Raw genomic sequence first — 10,867 nt, 5'->3', positions numbered from 1 at the left:
TTACCTTGCCGGGATGTTGTTGTAATATTATTGTTCCCTTGCCGGGATTCTTTTATGATTGATGTTGATAAATGAAATGGGAGCGGGTTGCATGCCTGCAAAGGTAATATATAAAATGAGAGTGGGTTGCACGTTTGCAACGGTAATATATGAAATGGGAGCGGGTTGCATGCCTGCAATGGTAATATATGAAATGGGAGCGGGTTGCGCGCCTGCAACGGTAATATATGAAATGGGAGCAGGTTGCACGCCTGCAACGGTATCATATGAAATGGGATCGGGTTGCACGCCTGCAACGGTATTACATGTGTACATGTTCTTCTATTTCCTTATCTTTGCTGGTATGTATGGCATTCCTTATATTTCTCTACTGTCGTTCTATTGTTACTTGTTACTCCCCGCAGCATGTTTTCCCCACCCAGCTTTAGTTGTAATTATCTGCTTCTATTTCCTCTGTATATGATTTAACTACACAGATTTATTTGGTTGTCTGGTCTTAGCCTCGTCACTACTTCGCCGAGGTTAGGCTAGACACTTACCAGCACATGGGGTCGGTTGTGCTGATACTACACTCTGCACTGTGTGTAGATACTGCTACCGGAGCGTTTGGACCGCAGTGAGGGTGTTGTCTTCAGTCCACACATGCGACCCGAGGTAGTCCTGCAGACGTCCGCGGGCCTTGGCGTCTCTTCCTAGCTTTTCTCTTTCTATTTTTACTTACTCAGAGACATACTTATGTATTTCATTCAGACTTTGTTGTAGTGTTCTTAGACAGTCCGTGACTTGTGACACCAAATTTTGGGTAGTATTGTACTTCAAATTATGTAGCAGTGTTTGGTTGGAATATTAAGTTTCGGCTTCCGCATTTCTGATTGTTTAATCTTATTCCGTTGTTTAACCACTTAGTATTTTATATTGTTTAATATGTTTAAATAAAAAGGGAGATAATTTTGCAATATTCGGTTTGCCTAGCTTCCACGAGTAGGCGCCATCACGACTCCCGAGGGCGAAAAATCTGAGTCGTGATACTAGTAAGTGTTGATTGAGTAGTTTTGGTTTTGATAATTGACAAAGAAACACATGCATGAACCAGGTCATGGACAATGTACATATGTCACAGTTAGATTCAAGCAAAAAGCATGCACGTGCAAGGTATAAACATAAGTGATTATTTCTGATAATCCATAAACGAAAAGATTGCATAATTGATAAGGACCAGGACTCTTTACTTGAAGAGAACTCTATTCAAAATAAGGAAAGAGTTGGGAGTTGAAGTTAACTAGAACTTTTCCATCAAGGAAGAGTAAAACATTAAAACTCTAGTTAATCGTTATTTTACTAACTCTATAAATATCAGTTGTGTTCTCTTTACCGTGACGCACATATACGAAGTTAAGCAGAATTGAGAGCAAAATAGCAAGATATTTTGTGAGCAATACCTGTGAAATTTAAGAGTGCAATCCTGAAACTACACGGGCCAGATTGAAGAACCAAATCTATAAAGAGTTTATGTGTCTGTTTTTATTTCAGTCCAAAGTGTAGTAGGCGTTTTGAGTTATACCTTTCAGCTTTCTTAGAAGCAAATTCTACTATGTACCTGAGTTGTATCATTCAAGTTAGAGTTAACTTGAAGTAATCGCAACTTCCTGTGGCGTGTTTCTACAAGAGTTAGAGTTAATCCTTAGGTTGCAAGAGGTTGTAAATTCTGAGTTGTATTGTTCAAGTTAGAGTTAATTTGATGCATTCACAGCAACATGTGGCATGTTGCTACAAAAGTTAGAATTAATCCTTAGGTTTGCAAGAGTTTGTAAAAAAATTTGGCTCAGAGTTATAGTGATATGTTGGGAGAAATCCTACTGGAAAGTAAGTCGTGGTTTTTTCACTTTTGATCCGAGTGTTTTCCACGTAAAAATTCGTGTGTTCTTTTATTTTCTGCATTATTTATTCTACAACTCTAGTATAAGGAACGCATAGAAGAACTAAATCCTTCGATAGTTCAATGCACGCAAAAATTAGGCACCACAAAATCATCCCTCTTGTGTGATATTGAAGTATAAAACATCACTAACTATATAAGTTCTAGCTACGCCCCAGTCAACAATGCACGTTTTGGTGTAACAAACACGAAAGCAAAGTTAGCCAAGCCTTTTTCTTCTTCATTTTGGTTTCTTTCAAGCAAAAAACATAATGTATATACGCAGGCACAAGCACCACCAATCATTTAATTTCCCAAATTTTTAGACTCAAAACGATATCATAATTTCAACTTGCAAACTTTCCAATCACTTCTTGGTCCACTTTATGGATAGGTTTTTTCTTCAAATTTCTTCAAAGCATCCTTTTCATGTCCAAAACTTGCATGAAAAAGGTTGAAAAGTGCAGAGTTCTTAGCACACACAGCACGGTACCTTTATATAAGTCATGTTATCGTGGGATTAATTTCACGAATAATCATTCTAAATTTCGTATTTATAGTTACAAAATTAATAATTGCAACAAAAAATAATTAAACTATGTTGTATATTGCAAAACTAAAAAACACTAAAAGATGTCATGTCACTCGAAGGCATAGATGGTTACTTCAACAATTCACCTTACATAATATTCATATACTATCACTTAAAAATAATACTCATTTTTTCTAATCCACTCTCGGTAAAAACACAAGAAATGCATGACACGTGTCATCAATATAAGAGTTATTGTTTGACCATGATCAAACGACATATATATTGTTATAATGTTAATTATCTCTTAACCACGATATATGTCATCCATACGAATGCATGATATATGTAATTTTAAATTGTTTCCAATCTACAATATAGGGTAAGGTAGTTGTTGCCTTCTACTTATTTTATTGTCCAAATTTTGTTATTACTCACAATTTTTTTTCTTGATTATGAACACATATAAACAGTGTGTAAAGATGGATCAAAGTAGTTTATCTGTGACTTTTACTGATTCTTGAGAAAAAGAGTTGTTGAAGAAAAGGAAAGCAAAGACTTTGATTATAACCACAAACTCCAACTTCTTTTTTTGGTGTGTAAAGATGGATCAAACAAGATTTTTTTTTCATCCACAAATGTGTATGAAGAGCTAGACTTGTCCAAGTATATGTCAAGAAGAATGTGCTAATTTATGTGGGGCTTGCAAAGTTGTGGCAATACAAAGCCACCCAATGGTTATCACACAAATATTATTTTTTGTATAATTATTTGGTATTTAATACCTGTTGGTCCGAATAATCTAGATTTGAGTCGTGTAGAGTCTATTAAAGGGAAAAATGATATCTACCATGGGTTTCTCCATTCAGTTATTTCGAACTCGAAATCTCTAATTAAGGTTAGAATGATCCTATCTATTCCACCATACCCCTTGGTGATTTTTTTTTTTTATAAAAAAGTTAGTGGAGAATATATTCTGAGCTGAGGGTCTATTGGAGATAGCTTCTCTACCTTCTCTAGGCAGGGGCAAGACTACGTAAACACACCCTTCTCCAGACCCCACATGAGAATATACTGAGGATATTGTTATTGTTATTGTAGCGGAGAATATAAGACCGAAAACTTCACAATATTTTCATATTTTTTTTCTCTATCCAAATAAACAGGTAGGGAACGAAGTTACAAAAGATATTTGCTTGAAAAGCTAGAAAGTTATTGAAATTTGAAAATATCTCTGCAGCTCTACCTCCTGCTAAAAATATCTATAACATGGAAAGAATTATTGACGGATTGGAAAGGATGTAAATATTTAACCGTAACATCCTCAGACTTTAGACAGAGTTCCTCATCGACAAAAATACAAAAAGAATACTAGGTATATAAGTTAACAAGTCTTAAATGACGTGTTTTAAACATGTGAGCACCGAACCCAAAGCGGACAATATTACTGGCGGGCTAGATTGTTACATTAACTTATTAAAGGAAAGTAAATAATTACTTCCTTATTTTGGAGGGATCAAAAGAGAGAACTCGAGGAATATGCTTTTATTTAATCGTTTAGGGGCACGATTACTTTGAGTTCTTCCTTGGAAGTTTTACTTTGGGGTAAAGCAGACTAAAGGCAACTTCATTTTCAAAACTTGATCGAAAAACTCTAATTAAGGATGAAAAAGCATGTATCATTCCATCACAACTTTGACGATAACCCAAGGCATATGCAAACCCACAGCCCCAATCCTAACATTTATTTTCACCCAAGTAAACACTGGGATAAGGGGTGCAGTTGATGGGACTGCTCTTCCCTTAACGAAAGTTTCGGATTCAAGCCCTGAGTATGAAAAATCCTTGGTAGGGAGCGTTTCTCCCCGAATGGGGCCCTACGCGGCGCGAATTCAAATATATAGTCAGGTTCCAATGCGAGTATCGGATACCGGGTGAGAAATAAAAAAAAAGGAAATGGTAAAAGCTGTTTTTCTAGCATAATCCTACCATATTTATTCATTATAATTATTTTTTTGATCTTACTATATTTATTCATTATAATTATTTTTTTGCATGTATATATATACTTTAAGCCTAAAAAATTAAATTCCATAAAGGTTAGACTCGTAAAAACCCGTCCTAAATCCTGTATTTGTTTTTCTAACAGAGTGTAATTTGTATGCACCACAATCAGCTGCTAAATTAGAGGTGACTCAGACAACACAAGCAATCCTCATCTTTTTATAAAAATATCAGAAATAAAACAAGACTTACCATAAGATATTGTCAAGAATAAGAGGTTGTATAAATTGATACAGTCGGACCTCTTTATAATATCATCCTTATATAAACAACACTTCTCTATTAAAGCTAAAAAATTTCGGAACCAAATCTCATGTTCTATTATAATATATATTTTATATAACAACAATTCGCTATAACATCCAAAAATATCCAGAACAAGCGAGGTTGTTATAGAGAGGTTTGACTGTATCTGAATTCCACTGACACAACTAATTTAAATTCTTATCGAATAGAGCCGTTACGGGATAAAACGTTTCCTACCAAAAGCTTCTCAATTTCGACAACCAAATTTGAGACTTTTGACTAAATGGTGAATGGATCCCAACAATTCCACCATACTTCCGTTCAAAAAAAAAAATGAAAAAATATGACTTTTTGGGATGGTCTTTAACTTTGGCCCTGCTGCTTTCTGCTGCTTTCCAACAACAACAACGTCTGGGGAGGGTAGTGTGTACGCAGACCTTACCCCTACTCTGGGGTAGAGTGGCTGTTTCCAAATAGACCCTCGGCATCCTTCCCTCCAAGAACTTCCCACCTTGGTCTTGGATAGACTCGAACTCACAACCTCTTGGTTGGAAGTGGAGGTCGCTTACCATCAGAACAACCCCTTTTGTCTTTTCTGCTGCTTTGCCTGAGCAGAATTTCATGATCAAAAGTTAAAAGTGTTGCTTACGAGCACTTGTTATTGTATGGTTGGATTTTAGTGGTACAATCCGCAATTCACGCAAATAAAGAAACAAGAATTGTCCTCCTTTTTTTTTTTAATATCACATCATATTGCATTTTTCTTGACTTGGTTAAAATCCAGGACTATAAAGAAATATAAAATTGTTTTTTAATTTGTCATTCATCAAGTTGAGTACAAACCTCCAAAAGGTATGCTGACCTGTTTTGAACTTTTACACTTTTTTCCCTTAATTTCTTAAATAAAAACTCTCAAAATCCCTCCTCCATATACCAATATTGCATCCCCTTTATAAATAAACATCCAAAAGCTTCACCAATTCCTACATCTTCTTTTTTCAAAAAAATACACACACACACACAAAAATGTCTTTAACACTTCATTCTTCAACTTCTTTTATCAATAAAAAAGAAACAAAAAATTCAAGAACACATGATGATATCTCAAACATGACTTGCTTTGCCCAAACCAAGCCCTCATTCCATCTCAAAGCAAAGAATTCCAAAGAAATTCAATTCTTTGCTCCTAATATGGAAGGAAGAAATATAAACAATGAAGAAGAAGGAGAGAAACTTCATGTACTAACAACTAGTACTCATAGCAATAATAGTAGAACCACAAAGGTACCAGTTTTTGTGATGTTACCACTTGATACTATAAATATTGGAGGGAACTTGAACAAGCCGAGAGCAATGAATGCTAGTTTAATGGCATTAAAAAGTGCTGGAGTTGAAGGAGTAATGGTGGATTGTTGGTGGGGTTTAGTTGAAAAAGATGGACCTTTGAAATATAATTGGGATGGATATTATGAACTTGTAAAAATGGTTCAAGAACATGGTTTGAAGCTTCAAGTTGTCATGTCTTTTCATCAATGTGGTGGCAATGTTGGAGACTCTTGCAGGTATTATTATAAGGCTCCTTTAACCATTTTTGTTTTATGCTTGAAAGTGTACGAATATCTCGCGTTCATGCAAGGTCCGGGGAGGACCGCACCTTAAAGGGTGTGATGTAGGCAGCCTGCTCTTATGCAAGTATTAGTGGCTGATTCCACGGCTCGAACTTATGTCTCTTCAAAAATATTGTTGGGTGCGTGTCGGATCCTCCAAATTTAGTGCATTTTTGGAGGATCCACCAACACTTTTAGAGAGTCTGAGCTTGAAATAATATATTATTATTCCCTATCTATCTCTCTTTTTACCATGATTCAAAGCGGATTCAATCATGAGTTTGCAAGTTCGGTAGAACTTAATATTTCGAAATTGAATGTTATATGTGTGTGTTGAAAACAAATATACATAGAGGTAGCTAGATATATATTTCATAACCTACTTTCTCTACTCACAACCCACAATCTCTAAATTCTGAATCGGCCAACTACCAACATCTATTTCCGGTAGGCACCAATAAGCTGCAATATTATAAGAAAAATTTCATTCTATAAATGAACACATCTATTAGATCTTTTTTTTCTTTCAAAGTATCAATCTTCTGCTTTGAAATTGTTGATAGAATTATATATATGGCCAAAAACATATCCTACACTATTGCAACAGCATCCAAAATCTCAAGATTTAACCTTTTATATAATCTTCTCTAATTATTCAAAGCAGGTAGGGTAAGACTGCGTATAATAGACATAAGTGGTTCAGCCCCTTCCCCGGACCCCACGCATAGCGGGAACTTGCTGCACTAGGCTGTTTTTTTTTTCTTTTATGATTAAGTAGGAGGAGGATTAGTTTCTTTTTCACCATTCAGACTTGAGACAAACCAATATTTATATATCTAAAAATATTTCTAATTGATTTTTGCAGTATCCCTCTACCTCCATGGGTACTTGAAGAAATCAGCAAAAATCCTGATCTTGTTTACACAGACAGATCAGGCAGGAGAAATCCTGAGTACATTTCCTTAGGTTGTGATTTATTACCTGTAATCAGAGGAAGAACACCAATTCAAGTATACACTGAATTTATGAGAAGTTTCAGAGAAAGATTCAAGAATTATTTGGGAGATGTTATAGTGGTAAGTCTTTTAACTCTTCTATGTCACATATCTAATGTCAGTATATTGACAAAGCGTTTAAGTTCTATGCATTGATTGTGTAAAAACAAAATTACAATCATATATCTCAAAAGGTAATTGCACGTCCTTCCATATAATAAATATTGATTGGCCGAATAGTATAACGGTATGGGTAAATTTAGCCGGATAGTATAATGGAGGTTAAATATAAACAATATCCGAAAATAGAAGGATATACTTGACCCGTGTTCCCATAATAACCTATTGTAACATGTTAAATTACACTAAAAAGGGTAGCTCGGTGCACTAAGCTCCTGCTATACATAAGGTCTGGGAAGGGCTACACCACAAGGGTCTATTGTATACAGTCTTAAGGGCAGCTCAGTGAACTAAGCTCCCGCTATGCGCGAGGTCTGGGGAAGGGCCGAACCATAAGAGTCTATTGTATGCAGCCTTACCCTGTATTTCTATAAGAGGTTGTTTCTACAGCTCGAACCCGTGACCTCCTAGTCACATGACAACAACTTTACCTGTTACGCCGAAGCTCCCTTTCAACTTGTTGAATTACACTATAATGCGAAAATTCTTTATACTATCAATTGATATAACTTAAATCCATAAAACCAATATGTTATCAAGACAGGGAAAGAAATTGGTAAAGAAAACAAGTGAAAGATCAAGATCAATGAATTACTTTATGTCAATCTCATATGATCCACTAAACTTGTTGGTTTAAACAAATCCAAATGATGGACCACTAAAATTTAGAGCTATATTTAGAAAGTCACAAATAGGGACCACAATATTCCAAGCTAAAACAAAAGAGAAACTTCTGAAATTCAAATTCTCTTTTTCTTCTACAGGAAATACAAGTGGGAATGGGTCCTTGTGGGGAACTGAGATATCCATCTTATCCAGAAAGCAATGGTACTTGGAGATTTCCTGGAATTGGAGAATTTCAGTGCTATGACAAGGTAACCTTTTTTCACATATGTTGTTTAAAATATTAATGTATTTACTTGCATGAGAGATCCAAGATCACATGTACTAAGCTCCCGCTATGTGCGAAGTCTGCGGAAGGGCCGGACACAAAGGTCTATTGTACGTAGTCTTACCCTGTATTTATGCAAGAGGTGTTTCCACGGCTCGAACCCGCGACCTCCTGGTCACATATCAGCAACTTTACCAGTTATGCCAAGGCTCCCTTTCAGTACCTAGAAACAATGGCGGAGCAAAAAATTCCTGCGCGAAGTAGTACAATTCTTTTGCGTGGTAGAGAGTTGTAGAAGACTCTTTGTTATTAAGGTCACTGCTTAACAAAGTGGTCTTTGATAGCCGTCTGGCGTCTTACTAAGAAGTTATGTATCGGAGTTTACCTGTTTTCCCTTATGATAATGAGGGCGGCTCGAACTAACGACGGGATTCAAAAAAGTGCAAGAATGTACTACCTACCTAAAGATATTTTTGAGCCACCTTTGCCGCTACAATAAAAGTTTTTCTTATGTCAGAGCGATTCAACAATTTATATATATATATATAAAAAAAAATTATCTCACCTTGTTTGTATGATATGATTTTCTAACGAAAGGGATTCAATTGAACCTTCGGATCATGCATCTTAGCCTCTATATAGAAATTTACACAGAATGAAACAAACTAACTAACCTTTTTCATTGTTGAAATCAACAGTACATGAAAGCTTCACTAGCAGCAGCTGCAGAAGCAAAGGGAAAGAATGACTGGGGCCGGGGCGGGCCCCACGATTCGGGACAATACAATCAGTTTCCAGAGGACACTGGATTTTTCAAAAGGGATGGAACATGGAACAATGAATATGGACAGTTTTTCCTAGAATGGTATTCAGGGAAATTATTGGAACACGGCGATAGAATCCTAGGATCAGCAGAAGGTATATTTAGAGGAACTGGAGCTAAATTATCAGGAAAAGTAGCTGGAATTCATTGGCATTATAACACAAGATCACATGCAGCAGAATTAACAGCAGGATACTATAATACAAGGCATAGAGATGGTTATCTACCTATAGCACGTATGTTCGCGAAACATGGTGTCGTGTTTAACTTTACGTGTATGGAAATGAGAGATGGCGAACAGCCACAGAGTGCAAATTGCTCGCCAGAAGGTTTGGTTCGACAAGTGAAAAAGGCAACTCAAATTGCTGGAATTGAACTAGCCGGAGAAAACGCGCTGGAAAGGTATGATGGAGGAGGATATGCACAAGTTTTGGCAACAAGTAAATCAGAGTCTGGAAATGGATTGAGTGCATTTACTTACTTGAGATTGAACAAACGGTTATTCGAACCAGAGAATTGGCGAAATCTCGTTGAATTTGTGAAGAACATGTCTGAAGGAGGTAAAACAAGACTTCCAGAATGTGACACAAGCAGGACAGACCTATATGTTGGATTTGTCAAAGAGAGTCATGCCAAAAAAACTGCAGAGGCTGTAGTTGTGTAAAGATACTCGCTCGCGCCAGGGCTTTGGTTCAGTGGTAAGAGCAAAACGTTTGATGTTTGGATTAGGCACACATCACGAGTTTGAACTTTGCCAAGGACAAAAGCCTGAAATTTAAGTGGAAAAAGGTAGAGGGGTGGGCTGATTATCCACCGAATATCCAACCCTACGCCAGCTGGCCTTCGTAGATCTCTCGATTACAAAAAGAAAAAGAAAAGAAAGAGATATTCATCTAAATACATGTAAGATGGTCACAACATTGTAGTATAGCAGATAAAAGAGGGCATAAAAAGTAAAAACTAGTACAGTCCCTAGCCCTTTAAAGTCTGAAAATTATTTTCTATTACTGCAACTATATAAGAAAATAAAGAGAAGCTTAGTATGTCAATATTGCAAACCGTATTAGGGATTTGTTTGAGTTTATTTCTACTTGTCATTAGGATGATGATAGACAGATATATAAGTCTTTAATCGTACTAGGACTTATATGATGAGTATATTCTTTTCTTTGTACAAAAATAATAAATTTTGAATTTCCACATTTAATATTGAATTGAAAAGCTCCTAATATTATGCCTGAGCTGTTCCAATAGTAGTATATCTGTATATGTTAATCCATGTTCACATCCTAATTATATTCATCATTTACCTTATTATCTCAGCTATAACGAAATATATCAGATAATAAAGAGGTATATAACGAAAAAAAAAGAAAAAAAGCAGGTGGAAAATGTTTTCACAGGTACAAAGATAAATAAGTATAAACACAAATAAGGTTTTGCTCATCCAAAAATTTGAAAAATGGCAATTTAAACTCTCAAGATTCTTCCGTTTTGTCTCTATTGTAGAAAAGGAATAACTGCTAATGTCACTGTACCTTTTCTCTCTTTGTCTGAGCTTTGAATGGCAGAGTTAACGGTTCCTGCGTTGGTAGGAGGTAACTGATTTTCAA

The 10,867-nt window shown here is 35.9% G+C and overlaps 1 protein-coding gene across 1 annotated transcript; it reads left to right on the top strand.

Moving 5' to 3' along the window:
* The first annotated feature begins 5,689 nt into the window (after positions 1-5,689).
* LOC104239567 (beta-amylase 3, chloroplastic-like) lies at positions 5,690-10,303 on the top strand. The gene is made up of 4 exons (XM_009794225.2): positions 5,690-6,319; positions 7,230-7,440; positions 8,304-8,414; positions 9,130-10,303. Exons 1-4 carry the CDS (start codon positions 5,784-5,786, stop codon positions 9,916-9,918), a joined length of 1,647 nt encoding a protein of 548 aa, XP_009792527.1. The 5' UTR covers positions 5,690-5,783; the 3' UTR covers positions 9,919-10,303.
* Positions 10,304-10,867: the final 564 nt, after the last annotated feature.

This window comes from Nicotiana sylvestris, chromosome 12 (genome assembly GCF_000393655.2).
Source record: "Nicotiana sylvestris chromosome 12, ASM39365v2, whole genome shotgun sequence".
Lineage (NCBI taxonomy): Eukaryota > Viridiplantae > Streptophyta > Magnoliopsida > Solanales > Solanaceae > Nicotiana > Nicotiana sylvestris.
This window is presented reverse-complemented; position numbering and strand designations above follow the sequence as displayed.

Coding starts and splice junctions, on each gene's coding strand:
- LOC104239567 (XM_009794225.2), top strand. CDS start 5,784: ATGTCTTTAACACTTCATTCTTCAACTTCTTTTATCAATAAAAAAGAA. Junction 7,441..8,303: donor ATTTGGGAGATGTTATAGTG/GTAAGTCTTTTA, acceptor TTTCTTCTACAG/GAAATACAAGTGGGAATGGG. Junction 8,415..9,129: donor AATTTCAGTGCTATGACAAG/GTAACCTTTTTT, acceptor TGAAATCAACAG/TACATGAAAGCTTCACTAGC.